The sequence below is a fragment of the Mus caroli genome, unplaced genomic scaffold, assembly GCF_900094665.2.
Source record: "Mus caroli unplaced genomic scaffold, CAROLI_EIJ_v1.1 scaffold_13398_1, whole genome shotgun sequence".
NCBI lineage: Eukaryota > Metazoa > Chordata > Mammalia > Rodentia > Muridae > Mus > Mus caroli.
This window is the reverse complement of record NW_018388849.1, coordinates 17,389-34,505: the sequence shown is the minus strand read 5'-3', so window position 1 is coordinate 34,505 and position 17,117 is coordinate 17,389. Positions and strand designations below refer to the sequence as shown.

Genomic DNA, 17,117 nt, shown 5'->3' with positions numbered 1-17,117 from the left:
GGTCAGGAAAGAAAGACTTTGTATGATTCATTGAAAACAAAGAAGCAGTATACTCCATCATTTGGGACACAAGGAAAGCAGTGTTATCAGGAAAATTGTCAGCACTGAGTGCCTTGGGGAACTGGGGGTAGCAACCAGAAAGTACCAGATGATAAGAAAGCAAAACTTCCCAGTACCTCCACCGGAATGACATTAGCTGAAATACCACACAAACTGNAGGGAGAACCTGTTGAGACAATATCCAGAGGTTAGGCATGGTCTCCCAGTTGAGAGAAAGGGCCAACCTCCCATCTCTAANATTGTAACCCAGAATTGCTCCTGTNTAAANGAAATACAGAGACAAAGAATGAAGCAGAGACTGAAGGAAAGGCCATAAAGAGACTACCCAACTTGGGCATCCATCCAACATGCAGACACCAAAGCCAGAAACTATTGTAGATGCCAAGAACTGCTTGCTGACAGGAGATAGAGTGATACAGCTTTCTCCTGAGATGCTCTGTCAGATCCTGATCAATACAGATGTGGGATCTGTCTCACAATCAACCATTGGACTGAGAACAGGGATCCCAATGGAGGAGTTAGGGGAAGAACTGAAAAAGCTAAAATGGCTTCATCTGGCATCAGTGGGAGGGGAGGCCCTTCATACTGTGGAGGCTTGATGCCCCAATGTAGAGGAATACAATGGTAGTGAGGCAGGAGTGGTAGTTGGATGGGGGAAACACCCTCATAGAAGCATGATAAGGGGAATGGCGTAGGGGTTTGCAGAGGGGAAACCTGGAAAGGGGATACGATTTGAAAATCAAATAAATAAAATATCCAATTAAAGAAAAAAGAGTAAATTGGTGATAGGAAAAAATAATTTGGAGCCATCTTAATAAGGAGTCAACAGCACCTTAAGAGCACACCTAAAACCTCTAGGATGAAAAGAAGCAAACACATTTAAGAGGAATAAATGGCATAAAATACTCAAACTCAGGGCTGAAGTCAACCAAATAGAAACAAAGAACAAGATACAAAGAATCAAAGAAACCTAGAGCTGGTTTTCTGAGAAAATCAACAAGATAGATAAACCCTTAGCCAAACTAACTAAAGGACACAAAGTACCAAAATTAAGAACTTCAGAAATGAAAAGGGAGACATAACAAAAGAAACTAAGGAAATTAAAAGCTCAGCTTGTCTGAATAGAAAAGCCTATGCTCAACAAACCTGGAAAATGTAGATGGAATGGATTATATTATATTATTTTATTTTTTAAAATATTTTTTAAATATATGAGTGCTCTGCTGCATATACACCCACATGCCAGAAGAGGGCATCAGATCCTGATATAGACATTTGTGAGTCCCCAGTATCTGAGTTCCTCTATTGCCAAGTGCAAGGGAGTTTTCATTGCAAAAAATTCAGATTGTAAATCAGAGATTTTGTGAAAGCACATGTCTCAATACATTGACACAATATAGCCTCTCAAGGTATGTGCACACTAAAAAATATAATACAACATTTGCAACATTAAAGGTACAGGAGAATGATTTTGGCCTCTGGGAAACAAGGCAACCTGGGGAATTGGATTGTATGTTACATGAATGGACCCCAGAAGTAGATGTACATTAGATAACAATCTACCTCATGCAATGATCCTAGAGTATCAGGTCCTACCAAAGATAAGCCACCTATGCCACGGCCCTAACAAGCTCTCCCCATCCTAAGCACTTGACTTGTAGTGAAGTAGAGAGAAATCTCTAGCTTTGGAAGGAGAAGGTGCCAAGGGGTCTTACCTGGGTCAAAGGAGAAAGTCCCATTTTTTTTAATGTATGAAAACCCCTTGTTCTTGGGAAAAGAGGAACTCAGGTACAGGGGGAATATCTAATTGTACAGGCACCTCAGGAACTGGTCTAAATGGGGCAAGCTGGTAAGAACGTGAGCCATAGTAGTTCCCAGTGGCATCATCAGTAGTCACATCCATGGACAATCTCTTGTATCCAGGAGAACCCTTGAATCTTCTGTGATGTCACCATTGTTGCGTTGACACCAACTGCCTGTGGTATATTCCTTCAGAGCCTATTGGGTTCACAAGCAGGCATGTTGTCCATGCTTCTCATGCTATTTCAGAGGGAAAATACAATACACACAGAGTCAAGACTTAGGCAGAAGGAGGCCAGCATTCTGTCATGTTGGGAAAAGGGAAGAAAGAAATGTTCATGGGTAAGTCACAATGAGTCCTGGGAAAAGGTTGGGGAGGTACATGGAGGACGTTGGCTTGAGCTGGTCCTTCCAGGAATAGGGCTTATGATTTGAGAAAACAACATTTGCTTTGATGAGAGCTTTTAATTTTATCCTGACTGGCAAATTATACCAGGAATCTCTGTGAGGATAACAAAGTGTTACTCTCAGGATAGAGTGTTGAAGCACTTCATCCTGTTAGAGTTTCCAATAGGTTACATGAGGATGTGATGCCAATAACAGAGTGGGATATTCCCATGCTCATGACTCAAGGTCCCAGACACTTTGGAATTGAAATCAAGATGTGGACTGATTCACAGTCTGGGATTAGTATAGTCGTCTGTGAGCTCTCATCATGCCTTTTAAGAAGCATGGATAGGCTTATGGGAGATGTTAGGTGCTGGTGTTTATGGTCACTCTTTATTGTGCTAAGTAGTACAGACTATATTGTCCAATAAGAGCTGACAATGCCCTCCAATTCTTCTTGTAAGGGAGAGCTTATGCATTTCAGATCTAGGGAAATTGCAATAGGGAGGGGGGAGGAATATGTTTAATGATGGTGGTTGGGAACAGAGATCTACCTGAGGAGTCCAGCTTGAAGATAGCTTTCCTACTCTTTCAGGGATTCTGTGTATCTCTAGATTTTCCAATTGCTCAGACTTCTGTGTGGACTAAGCATGGTTTCACTTTCCTTGCACTATATTATCTCTACAAGTTTACCAGTGTTTATCAACCTACATGGTCTGTTGGAAAGACATCACCCCAACCCTCCACCACCAATAAGCAGGAGCAGAGAATGAAGAGGATGAAGAAGCTCAAAAGGGATCTCCAGAAGATCAAAAATGAGAGAGATTAGTGAGGGAAATCCTGGCCAATTACACTAACAAAAATGAGGGAATCCTGGCCAATTACACTAACAAGAATTTGAACAACAGGTAGTCATTATGCCCATTTGCTAACTATCTTGGGCCATCCCTGTTAAGCCCAGATTCCCTCTACCACAGGTGGCTACAACTCCAGGCTGTCTGAATATCCAAATCAATTTTGCTGATTGGATTTTCGACACAGAACTTCAAGTTCTGATAGTAGTGATATGCAACTCAGGCACTTTTGATTCCTCCAAAAGTAAACCAGAGCCTGTGGTATGAAAGACAGTCTGCAGATAAGGGTAATAGTGTGTGAGCCCTAATCCTGCACTGAAAGAATCCTCTACAGGTGTTGGTTTGTGGGAGATGCAAAGTTCTCTTTGTTTATGGCCAATCATGTTTGCAATTTACCTGAAGGTAATTTGGGTCCAATTGATTCTCTCAACAGTTGGAGACACCTGGTTCCACATACTGCCTCTCCGTATGACTGGATTGGCATCAGTTCATCACTGCTTTTCTCAAATTGTATCCATTATACTCTCAAATAATTCCTTCTCAATGTGTTTCTTTGGCATTTTGATTATCTTTGATTATGTGTGGTGTGTGTGTGTGTGTGTGTGTGCGTGTGTGTGTGTGTTTCTGTGTGTGTGTGTGTATATGTGTATATATGTTCCACGTAAGAACTGGAGAGTCTGTGTAGTATGATGGGGCCTGAGATTTTGCATGACACAATTTCCAGACAATAAAATTGATGAATCTATAGGACCTCACTTTGAGCAGCTCAGCCCATGACCTCTGGTGCTCACCTTAGGTGCACACTGAAAACTCCTGGTGTGTGCTATAAAGGCTTTTCCCTGTAGATACTGATTATATCCTTTGGGAATTTATGTAGCAATCGAAGCAAGGATTGACAATTCCTTGCCTACAAACAGATATGTCATCACAAGTTTAAAGTGGACCCAGGCCTGTGGCACAGATTCCTGGAAAGTTCTTGGAGAGAAAGTCTATTCTTTCAAGTCCCTTCGGGGATATAAATCAGGTCATCTCCCTGCCTTTACTTCCCTGGCTCTACTGACCCTATGAGAAGAGTAATAATTTTAATAAGCTCCAAGTGGAACCAGTAACAAGGAGATAGTCATGGCATATATGGGTTGTGATAGTCCACAATTCATCTTGAATTGACATGATCCTTGTATCCTTAGTTCATGGGATTATTTGCTCCTTGGACCATTTCCTCCCACAGGATCATCTTTGAGACTTTCATAATCAAGATGCAACATGATCAGGTGATGACTGACCTGAATAGGGTGCCCCAGGATATCAGTGAGGCCTTGTACAAGTGGAAGGAGCTGACTAAAGAAAATCAGTTCTACTGGTGAGTGACTAACAGGGTCATGACCCAAGCAGTAGGCACAGAATGTGACTGCCTGTCCTTGTTTTTGAACCAAAGTGAGGGCTCAGGTTATATCCTGTATGCCTTGAAACAGGAAGTCTGCCTCCTTTAAAGCAAAGCTCTAGGATTTTTACCTCTTAAAGTCATTTAGACCAAGTGTGAAGAGTCTGTGAGCCCTTCGAGTCTTTGTCCTTTCCAACACTGTATCTTCGAGACAGAAAAGATTAACACCGTGATGAAAATATCAATCAACCTTGAGCTGCTTGAGCTCTGAAAGTAGATACATAGAAGAGGTTTCCATGAGACACATAGAAAGACTCTGTGTTGGTTGGGTCTCTTCTCTCCTATAGAAGGTTTCCCCTCTACCTACAGGTGATATTTAAATACCAGGGACATACAACTACACATTGGCCCCAGGTCCTCTTCTGAGAGATATGTGAGTCCCTATTGGTGTCAGGGTTTTCAGAAGTGCCTTGCCTTCTGAAATATGGCTGTCCTCTGGATTTGACCTCCATCTATGTGAAGCTAGATGGCCAATCTGAACAGTTTTCTAGGCCTGTCCTGGTACCATCTCCGTTTATGAGGTGGATGGTCTTTGGAGGAGTGGGAGGAAGATGGATGTTGACTTGATTGATTATAATTTGTTTGTGAATCAGCATTAGGCACAGCCACCTCCTGAGTGAATCTAACCATCTCCANCACAAAGTCAGGATGTTGTGAAAGTAGAACAGACAGCTGCTAGGGAAGCAGACTGGATTGGAAGAATGTTCCAAAGAATCAAAGAGGCTGTGTAAAGAAGGCAGCCAGAAGACCAATGACCTATGTACTAGGCAGTAGCAGGTAGGATGCATGAAGCATCAGGTTGCAGTAATGCCTAACCTTAAACACAGTCAAGCCTCCTCAAACATCATGCACCGTATCCAGGCTCTCTCCTATGTCTTATCCAGTTTGTCACTTCTGTGATCATTTCCAAGACTTTCTGTGGAGTTTTCCTCTTTCAAAAAAATTACATGTTTGAGATGTAAGCCATTCTACTCAATAAAACCCTGCATTTCCTTATGATAGATAGGTTNAACACACATTACACAAGTACATTCCAGTATGGTAAATGTGTTCTATGTGGTTGCCACCATTGTAGTAGCACAGAATATTGATTAATGAAGTCAGAGCTTTTTTTAGCTCATTTGCTTCTTAGGGATCATGTGAGATCACAGGCAGGACAAAATTTGCAAGTATTAGATCCCAGTGGAATTGCCAAATGAGTGGTTATCATTGCCTTTTTTTTGGGGGGGGGGCTTGTATGCTTTCTCTCCTCTTTCCCTGCATTGCAAGATGGACTCTTCACCCTGCCTAGATTTGGATCACACTGAAAGAACCTGAGTAATGACTTACCAGTCCTGTTTTCTGTCAGTGTTGCTAGAGTTCTTTCCTAGAGCTTATATTTTGGAGCATATTGGATCAACAAGGACGTGAGACAGGCTTCTCTCTGGCTGAGTGTTGGTGTGAGAAGTTTGAGGCTTCAAGAATGAAATTTTACTAACTCTCTCAACCTAGTCTAAGAAGTGTGCTCCCTAAGAATTTTTAGTGCCCAAAGGATGGGTAGCAGAGTCCTGTGTCTCACATGATACATCAGCTATTTATCGTCTCCATTCAACTGTTCTTCCACCATTGTTGTCTCCTCATAGTTTTCTGCTCACTTAAGATTTCTGTAGAGAGAGGGTGTGTGTGTGTGTGTGTGTGTGTGATATGCAAGTCTGTGACAAAGTGTACATTGCTGGCTGTGTTGAAAGTCCCGCTATTTATGTCAGGTACTGTTCATTCTTTCTGTATCATATTCCCTTGTGGTCCGGTCTCTCACTGAACCTAAGAATTCATGTTTTGCTTAAGCTCTCTGACCAGCATCTTTGAATCTTCTGTCACCTCCCAGTCAGAGATCCTTGTATAGTTTGGTCTCAATTAATAATTACAAGGTTCAATTGCTCATAGCAAGAAAGATCATGGTGGCATTTTCTACAATTTTATACAATGAATTTAGTGTTTTGAGTTTTTTGTTTGTTTGTTTTTGTAAGTGCCAATTCATTAACAAGTAGGAAGCCAATGCTGTCTGTTACAGGTCTCAGACACACAACTTGGCTCACTGTGCCTTCTCATGAGCTTTTGTCTCATCATGATGGAAACAACAGGGAGAAGTAGGAGGGTGGTGGTGGACCAGGGTGGGACTTACACAACAAACCTGGGCTCTATGTTACCCACAGTTGAGTATTTCAACCCATTAATGCCTTACTAAACCAAGAGAAACCATGTTGCCAACACTTAAAAGTGAATAAAAACATAGATAGTCCAGCCTACCCTTCCCAAATCTTACCATGTGACCTCGGATTCCCCTTCCCAGTCTTTCCGTCATTCATTACACCTTCCAGATCCTGGGAAGCACTCTGCACAACTCTGAGTGAGAATATATTTTGAAACAAAGCCATGCCCAAAATATAGTTAACAAAACAATGTCAGCAGAGGGGTGCACTGTAGGCTTCTATGTATTCTCATGGTTAAGCCAATATGACAAGCCAGAATCTCCCAGGGCAATAACTCTAAGCAGGAAAAATTAAGAAATCTAATACTTATTTTAAAAATAGTAGTATTGTTTAACAATTTGTTGATATAAATAAGAGATAGATCTCCGCAAGGTAGTGGACAGGAGATGAAAAGTCTACTGGACATTGAACAACAGGAAGTATCAGGTTTATTGAGAGACCTAGGACCAAAGAACTAAGTTAGAGAATGACTATACAAAATCAGTTGTCATTAACTTGCCTTACAACATACCCACAAAGGTACAGATTGGCACAAGCATCCATAAATACACACACACACACACACACACACACACACACACCTAAAATCATAAGTGAGCAGAAAACAATGAGGAATCTGTCATGCTAGAGGACCATGATAATTTAGACTATGCAGAGCAGATGTTTCAACTGAGAAACAGGACTTTGTTTTCTTCCTAGAGAACTAGAAAGCTCTAGAGAACATTCTTCTTGGTCAGAATGAGGGGTATATATGGAGACATTTTTTCATGAAGCCTCAAAACTCTCACACCAAACCTGAGATTGTGAAAAGCCTTTGCTACATCCCTGCTCATCCAGCTAGCTCCAGACTACAAGGCCCAGGAATGACAACTATAACAGCAGTCAAAGAAAATAGGACTGCACAGAGGATAGGTGTCTGCCCGGCCCGGGAGGGCTTTGCCTGAGCATCTGCGGGAGACATCTTGGCTCCTGGACTCCACTGAGACTAGTCTGCACAGGTGAGAGTGTGGACTACAGAAGCTAACAGCTTCTGGGACAGGTCCTGTTTCGGGCCTTCATCTTCTGCCAGGAAGCAAGTCTGAACACCAGATATCTGTGCACCTTCCCTGAAAGAGGAGAGCCTGTCTGCAGAGAGTGTTCAGACTACTGAAACTCAGGAGAGAGCTAGTCTCCCAGGTCTGCTGGTAGAGAATAGCAGAATCACGAGAGGAACAAGCTCTAACTAGAGACAACTATAACAACTGACTCCAGAGTTTACCAGATGGTGAAAGGCAGACTTAAGAATCTTACTAACAAAAACCAAGACCACTCACCATCATCAGAACCCAACCTCAGCCAATCCAGGGCACCCCAACACACACGAAAACCTAGATCCGGATTTAAAGGCATATCTCATGATGATGGTAGAAGACATCAAGAAGGTCTTTAATAACTCACTTAAAGAAATACAGGAGAACACTGCAAAAGAATTGCAAGTCCTTATAGAAAAACAGGAAAACACATCCAAACAGATGATGGAAATGAACAAAACCATACTAGACCTAAAAGGGGAAGTAGACACAATAAAGAAAACCCAAAGTGANGCAACGCTGGAGAAAGAAAACCTAGGAAAGAAATCAGGAACCATTGATGCGAGCATCAGCAACAGAATACAAGAGATGGAAGAGAGAATCTCAGGTGCAGAAGATTCCATAGAGAACATCGGCACAACAATCAAAGAAAATACAAAATGCAAAAAGATCCTAACTCAAAACATCTAGGAAATCCAGGACACAACGAGAAGACCAAATCTACTGATAATAGGAGTAGATAGAATGAAGATTTTCAACTCAAATGGCCAGCAAATATCTTCAACAAAATTATAGAAGAAAACTTCCCAAACCTAAAGAAAGAGATGCCCATGAACATACAAGAAGCCTACAGAACTCCAAATAGACTGGACCAGAAAAGAAATTCCTCCCGACACATAATAATCAGAACAACAAGTACATTAAATAAAGACAGAATATTAAAAGCAGTAAGGGAAAAGGGTCAAGTAACATATAAAGGCAGGCCTATAAGACTTACACCAAACTTTTCACCAGAGACTATGAAAGCAGAAGATCCTGGACAGATGTTATACAGACACTAAGAGAACACAAATGCTAGCCAGGGTACTACACCCAGCCAAACTTTCAACTACCATAGATGGAGAAACCAATGTATTCCATGACAAAACCAAATTCACACATTATCTTTCCATGAATCCTGCCCTTCAAAGGATAATAACAGAAAAAAAAATACGAAGATGGAAACCATCATCAATAAATGGTGATAAACTACTGGATGTCTACATGTAGAAGAATGAAAATCGATATTTATCACTTTGTATGAAATTCAAGTCCAAGTGGATCAAGAACTTAACCATAAAACTGGATACACTAAATCTTATAGAAGAGAAAGTTGGAAATACCCTTGGATGCATTGGTACAGGAGACAAATTCCTAAGAGAACATCAAAGTCTCAGGCTCTAAGAACAACAGTTTATACATGGGACATCATGAAACTACAAAGCTTCTGTAAGGCAAAGGACACTGCCAATAGGACGAATCAGCAGCCTCAGATTGGAAAAGGGTATTCACCAACCTTACATCTGACAGAGGACTAATATCAAAATCTTACTAAGATCTCAAGAATTTAGACACTGGCAACCCAGCTAACCCAATTAAAAAAAATGAAGTGTAGAACTAAACAGGGAATTCTCAACAGGAATCTTAGAGAAATGGTCAACATCCTTAGTCAGCATGGAAACAAAAATCAAAACAACTCTGAGGTTCCATCTTATACCCATCAAGAGATAGCACATGCTGGCAAGAATGTGAAACAAGGGGAGCACTTCTTCACTTCAAGTAGAAGTGCAAACTTGTACAAACATTTTGGAAATCAATTTGACAGTTGCTCAGAAAACTTGGAGTAATTCTACCTGAAGATCCAGATATACCACTCCTGGGCATATACCTCAAAGATGCCCCACTATACCACAGAGACACTTGCTTAACTATGTTCATATCAGCTTTATTCATAACAGCCAGAAACAGGAAACAACTTAGATTTCCCTTAACTGAAGAATGGATAAATTGCGTTACATCTACAGAATGGGATGCCATTCAGCTATTAAAAAACAAGACATGCACTTTGCAGATAAGCGAATGGAACTTGAGAATAACATCCTGAGAGAGGTAACCCAGTCCCAAAAGGACATGTATGGCATGTACTCACTTATGAGTGTGTATTGGCCATAAAGCATAGGTACCATGTTACACTCCACAGACCCAAAGAAGAAAACAAGAAGGAAGGCCCAGACACAAACTCTTGAATCTCACTTAGAAGGAAGAATAAAATAGTCACAAGAGGGAGATAGAAGGAGTGAACTAGGAGGGATAGGAGATAGTGAGGAGAATGGGAGATTCAGGATCAGGTGTGGGGATGGACAGTAGAGATGGTTAGATAAAGATGAAAATGAATGGAAATCTGCAACTGATAGGGGATATAGAGACCTGGGATAAGGGAGCCTTCCAAGAATCAATGGGGATGACTTTTCTGTTACTCACTACATCAGGGATATGGAACCCCAAAGGAGCAATAGAGACACCAATCCACTCACAACACTTTTTTTCCTTTTAATATTTTTATTAGATATTTTCTTTACATTTCAAATGTTATCCCCCTTTCCTACTCTCCCTTCTGAAAATCCTCTATCCCCTACTCCCTCCCCCTGCTCCCCAACCCACCCACTCCCACTTCCTGGCCCATGCATTCCCCTATACTGGGGCATAGAACCTTCACAGGACCTAGGGCCTCTCCTCCCATTAATGACCGAGTAGGCCATCCTCTGCTTTATATACAGCTAGAGCCACAAGTTCCACCATGTGCTTTCTTTGATTCGTGGCTTAGTTCTAAGGAGATCTGAGGGGTACTGGCTAGTTCATATCACTCACAACACTTTTAACCCAAAATTTATCCTGTCTACAAGAAATACAGGCTTGGGGGAATGAAGCAGAGACTGAGGGAATGGCCAACCAATAACCAGTCCAACTTGAGACCCATCCCATGGGCAAGCACCAGTCCCTAATGCTATTAATGATACTCTGTTATGAATGCAGATAGGAGCGTGTTGTTCTCTGAGAGGCTCTACCCAGCAGATGACTCAGACAGATACAGAAACCCATAGCCAAACAGTGGATGAAGCTTGGGAACTCTTAGGGAAGAGTAGGAGGAAGGATTGAAGCTCTTGAAGGGGATTTGAACTCCACAGGAAGACCAAAAGTCAGCTAATCTGGACCCTTGGGGCTCTCAGAGTCTGAACCACCAACCAAAGAACATACAGAGGCTGGATCTTGGCCTCCCTGCACACATGTAGCAGATGTGCAACTTGGTCTTTTTGGGGGTCCAGAACAACTGCAAAGTGGGAGATCCCAAAAGCTGTTACCTGTATGTGGGATAAGTTCTTCTAGCTGGGCTGCCTTTTCTGGACTCACTGGGAGAGGAAGCACCTAACCTAGCAGAGACTTGAAGTGCCAGGGTTGGGGATACCCAGAGGGGCCCACCCACCCAGAGGAAAAGGGGAAGGGAGATAGGGGAAGGATTGCAGAAGGGGTGACCTGAAGCGGGCAGTGAGCGGGGTGTGAAGTGAGTAAGTAAATATAATTAAATACAAAAAAGCAAGAAACACCTTGCGGCCAGGATGGAACCAGGGAAATGCTTCACAAATATTTGTCTTGAAGCTGGCCAAGATTAAAGATATTTCTTGGTTCAGCTGCCAGAAACATTTTCCTGGGCTGGGTAGTTCAGCACCATAGATAGTGTACAGCTACCCCAAGAGAAATAGGCAGGAGAGGCAGGACTACTCCATGGCTTCCATTCTACTCAGTAAGAGTGTGAAATCAATTAATCTTTGAGTTCAATCCCTGAAATAAAGAGATACAGACTAGTTGACTGGACTAAACATGTATACATCAAATTGTCTATTTTCTTAAAGAAAACACACTCACTAGTGAATATACCCATAGACAAAGACTCAAAGAGTGGAATCAACCTTTCAGGTGAGTGGAAGCTAAAACAGATGGCATAGTACTCTGGTATATGACAAAGTACACTTAAGGTCAGAATTATTTATAAAGGATAAATCAAATATACTATGTATGAAGAAATATTTCACTAGGCAATCTAGCTCATATAAGTGCACCAATGTGGGGGTTGCCAATTTTATATAAACATAAATGGTCACAAAATGTCAGATGTATTTTGACAGGAAAACATGGAGTGATATCAGTATCCTCCTTCTTCCTTTAACTGGGTCACAAAAAGTAAAACATCAACAACGCAACTGAAGAGCCAAACTGCCCCATAAATCAAATAAAACAAATGGATCGCTGTATAATATTCTAATAAACTGAAACATAGTATATATTTTTCTGCGAAGTTCGTAGAGTCTTCTTTAAAATAGACAGTGTTCTAAGCAGTAAGGTGAGGCTTTATAAGATAACAGAACTAATGTCACTCATGCTATCACATCAGAACTGAAGGAAAATAGAAATCAACTACCCAAATACTGAGAGACAGGATAGTGCATTCTGTGACAAAGTAAAAAAAAGATCTTAGAATCAAGTGAAAAATCATAAGTTGCCAGAATGCTAGTGAGCGTCATTTTTTTCATCATACCTGGTGAACTCCATTTTGTTCTCTGTGTATTGGAGTGTTTTCATTTTTCAGATATGCCTGTGACTTTATATAGCATTTGTCTTTCTGCCTGGCTGTTTCCCTCTAGACAACCATGTCTCCCAACCATTCAGCTTCTTCTCCATGAAAGCATTGTGCTAGGTATTGGCTAACGAGTTTCCCTTCATTGATGAGTTGATGGTTAGGCCTTATTGGATGTTCTATAAGGCCCCCAGGTGTAAGAAGATGAAATCATCATTGACTCCCACATAGTATTCAGCATCAAGAGAACACACATACCAAAACGATCAGGGGTTCCAGTGCAAGACATATTGGGATGAACAACTAAAGAAAGGAACATTTGGATGCACAAAGGAAGGACATAGGAGTTGACATGGTACAAAGCACAGACTATAGGCCAAATTTTGGGAGTCAGCCAGGAACACAGATTAGTTCAATTAACTATGGGTTGCCTAGCACATTGTCCCTGTGGCCAGCAGCTAAGAAGTCAGCCAAGGGCAATAAACTAGCAGGGACTTGTGTAAAAGAGGGGAGTCCAGGAAAGGTAAGGTTCAGACTTCTGTATCTGCACTATCAGGATACATCTGTCCCCAGTCCCCTTGTCTCTTGCTTCATTTCTCCTTCCTCATTTTTCCCATCCTATTGTCCCTTCTCTTTGTTCTTCCTTCAGAATCCCCTTTCTCCCTCATACCCTTCCTTTATTCTTCCATTGCCTCTCTATATCTCCTTCCTCTCTCCTTCACATCACCTTGCTTTCTATTTTCTCTCACGCTCCTTTTCTTGAAGAAATGCTTGACCCCAACTGTGGTTCGCATGCCAGTTCTAGTGACAAAGATGAAAAAGCAATACACATCAGCATACAGGAGCCAGACCTACCAAGAACTCTTTCTAGAGTTACTTTCTGGTTTTTCTGAAAACTTTCACCACATTGTCAAGGAACACTCCTCTGAACGAGAAGTAGCAAATTCCAAATGAGAGTGGCCAAGACCTTTTCTTAGTTCCCATCTTCCAGGCCAAGGCCTGAAGTGTTCTGTGTAACCCAGTTTCAATGTCAGTGTTTGGAGCAAATATTTTGTGTTGTTTGGTTTTTTTAATATTTATTTATGTTATGTCTTTGCTTGGATGAATTTATGTGTATTGTGTGTGTTTCTATCCCTAAAGTGCTCAGAGGTAGCTTTCAATCCCCTAGGACTGAAGTTTTAGGAGATTATGAGTTTCCATTTGGGGCCTGGGAATCAAATCCTTGCTCTCTGAGCAGAAGTAAAGGCTTTTCACTGGGAGACTTTTTCCCATCAAGGGACGTTGTTTTAAGTATGCAAATAATATGTCACCTGAAAGAGTCAATATTACTGAAAGTTAAATAGAAACTTCAGAGATTAAGGTTACACATTTTCGCTAATAGCTACTTTAGCTGTAATAGCATGGCAGGTGCTTCAATGTGTTTTCCTACTTTTGCCCTTCTTATATTCAAAATTTTTGCAGCATGTAGTTTAAGTGTGAGAACTGGGTAAATCCATCGCTTTCTCAATCCGGTTCTCTCTCTCTCTCTCTCTCTCTCTCTCTCTCTCTCTCTCGCTCTCGCTCTCGCTCTCGCTCTCGCTCTCTCTCTCTCATCTACAGCTCCCACTCTTTAGCTCTCACTCCCTCACTACTGTTCCCTCTTCCCCCAAAATAAATTAAATAAATTAAATAAATAAATAAATAAATAAATAAATAAATAAATAAATAAACAAAAAGACTTTGCTCTTTAGGGTGGAACTCTGTGAAATGGAACTTGTCCAAGTGAAAAACAACATTCCCTTTGGTGGGATCTGATCCAAGCCTGTATTGCTGTACTGTGGGTAAGTTCTGGGTACTGCTTCTCACTGTATGGGTAAGGGAAACCTAGGAAGCACAGCACCTAAGCTCCATCCCAGCCTGGCTCCTGTTTGACCCTCATCCACATTGCTGAGCCTGTTTGGTCTCAGTAGCCTTTTCCAAACAGGAAGCTGAGTTGTGTTTGGGAACAAATACCAGCTAATTGCTTCAGTGCTTAGGACAGTGAGACCAGGAAGCTGTCATGAATGAGGATCAGCACATGATCTGTATTGAAAGTTCTAGCCTTGGACTAATCCTTAATGCCTCAATGGATATTTTCAATGAGAAATTCATCTCATGACACTTATGGTCCTACCTTTGACCCTGACTGACAGTTACTGTCCATGCCAGATGACTGACTATGCATAGAGAGGTAGTCTCCCTCGAAGGTCACTTAGAGCAGTTATCACACACCTGGGATGGCTTCTGGTAGCCCAACCTCTCCCAAAAAATCGCCTTGATGTGTTGCTATGTAATATAATGGCACACATTACTGTCACCTGCTTCCACAGCCTGCCCAGTGTGAGGATATTCACAGGCGTTTCCCAGCTGCTTTCTGTGTGTGTGACATTGCAAATAAGGTACATTTCCCAGTCTGGCTTCACCAAAATGAAGCAATCACATCCTAAGTGATGCAGTTACCTGTGTGAGGGGTGAGCATTTGAAAATGTGTTCCTGGAGTCCCAAATGACAGACTTTTACCTGACTACTCGAAGTTTAGACACAACCCTCATGTTGTACCAAACACTTCCCTGCCCATCATGAAAAGACTATCCAGGTATAAGATGTTAGTTAACCTTTTAGGCAGGTTAAGAAAATGAGGTCCAATTTTTTGAGGAACCACCAGACTGATTTCCAGAGTGGTGGACGTAGTACTACCGGAGGATGCCGCAATACCTCTCCTGGGCATATATCCAGAATCGGTAAGAAGGACACATGTTCCACTATGTTCATAGCAGCCTTATTTATAATAGCCAGAAGCTGGAAAGAACCCAGATGCCCCTCAACAGAGGAATGGATACAGAAAATGTGGTACATTTACACAATGGAGTACTACTCAGCTTTTGAAAAGAATTTATGAAATTTCTAGGCAAATGGCTGGACCTGGAGGGCATCATCCTGAGTGAAGTAACACAATCACAAAAGAACTCACATGATATGTACTCACTGATAAGTGGATATTGGCCCAGAAACTTAGAATACCCAAGATATAAGATACAATTTGCAAAACACATGAAACTGAAGAAGAACGAAGACCAAAGTGCGGACACTTTGCCCCTTCTTAGAATTGGGAACAAAACACCCATGGAAGGAGTTACAGAGACAAATTTTGGAGCTGGGACGAAAGGATTGACCATCTAGAGATTGCCGTATCCAGGGATCCATCCCATAATCAGCTTCCAAACGCTGACACCATTGCATACACTAGCAAGATTTTGCTGAAAGGACCCAGATATGGCTGTCTCTTGTGAGACTATGCCAGGGCCTGGCAAACACAGAAGTGGATGCTCACAGTCAGCTAGTGGATGTCTGACAGGGCCCCCAATGGAGAAGCTAGAGAAAGTAACCAAGGAGCTAAAGGGATCTGCAACCCCATAGTCGGAACAACATGATGAACTACCCAGTACCCCAGAGCTCTTGACTCTAGCTGCATATGTATCAAAAGATGGCCTAGTCGGCCATCACTAGAAAGAGAGGCCCATTGGTCATGCAAACTTTATATGCCTCAGTACAGGGGAACACCAGGGCCAAGAAGTGGGAGTGGGAGGGTGGAGGAGTGGGTGGGAGAGCGTGTGGGGGACTTTTGGAATAGCATTGGAAATGTAAATGAAATAAATACCTAATTAAAAAAAAAAAGAAACCACAGGAACCTAAAAAAAAAAAAAAGAAAAAGAAAAGTTGTGAGATAGTAGAGATATTATTAACACGCTGTTCAATGTTGTATCTGTGTCTGCCACTCAGTTGCCGTCTCACCCAATGTAAGGATCGAGGCAGCTACACACCAATGTTGCTGTTAGGATTTTATTGCTGGGGTGGAGATAACAAGTATGGGAATAGCTGAGAGAAGGGAGTCCGGTGTAATCTCTTCATGTGGGATTGGGCACAGATTGTATGGATGATAGAAGAATACTACAGGGAGATGCTACAGGCAATAAGATGGACCAGTGTGCAGCAACCTGGAATAAGAACAATAGTGGTCAGCATATTAGCTGTCACTGAAGCAGTGGGACCTAGCCCTCACTGGACAGATGGGATGGAGACTTCTCTTCCCCATTGTCTCTACTCATTCCTACATTGCACAGGATGTCTTAGGGTATGAAAATAAGCATCTATGGATTCGTGGTGTTTCTCTGGTACTTGGCCCTGACCCCTCCTTGTCCCTTCTTCTGGAGTGATGTTAGATAGGAAAAGATTGAGTGGAAACAATGCACAAGTCAAAAAGAGGCTGCAGCTCATGGTCAACTGTCTATGCACAAACTTAAGTCTCATTCAAACACTCCCAGTAAAGTCATTTAGTAAGGCTCCCAGAACAAATGTAGCAGAGGTATAAAGATGAGTCTTCACGTGGGTCCCACAACAACTGGAATGAGGGCTGTCTCAAAAGCTGCTGCCTGTCTTTGTTCCCCTAACTGAGATGCCTTGTCAGGCCTTGTTATGAGAGGGTGCACCTAGCCTGCAGAGACTTGATTTGCTTGGGAGGGAGAATATACAGGGGAACCTCAACTTCTCAGAGGAGACACAGAGATGAGG

The 17,117-nt window shown here is 41.9% G+C and overlaps 1 protein-coding gene across 1 annotated transcript; it reads left to right on the top strand.

Annotated features, from left to right (window-relative positions):
• The first annotated feature begins 2,776 nt into the window (after nt 1-2,776).
• Nucleotides 2,777-5,316, top strand: LOC110287823 (disks large homolog 5-like). Its single transcript, XM_021154343.1, is given in 4 exon segments — nt 2,777-3,071; nt 3,104-3,155; nt 4,330-4,461; nt 5,136-5,316. Coding segments are annotated over 4 exon segments (660 nt in total).
• The last annotated feature ends 11,801 nt before the right edge of the window (nt 5,317-17,117 follow it).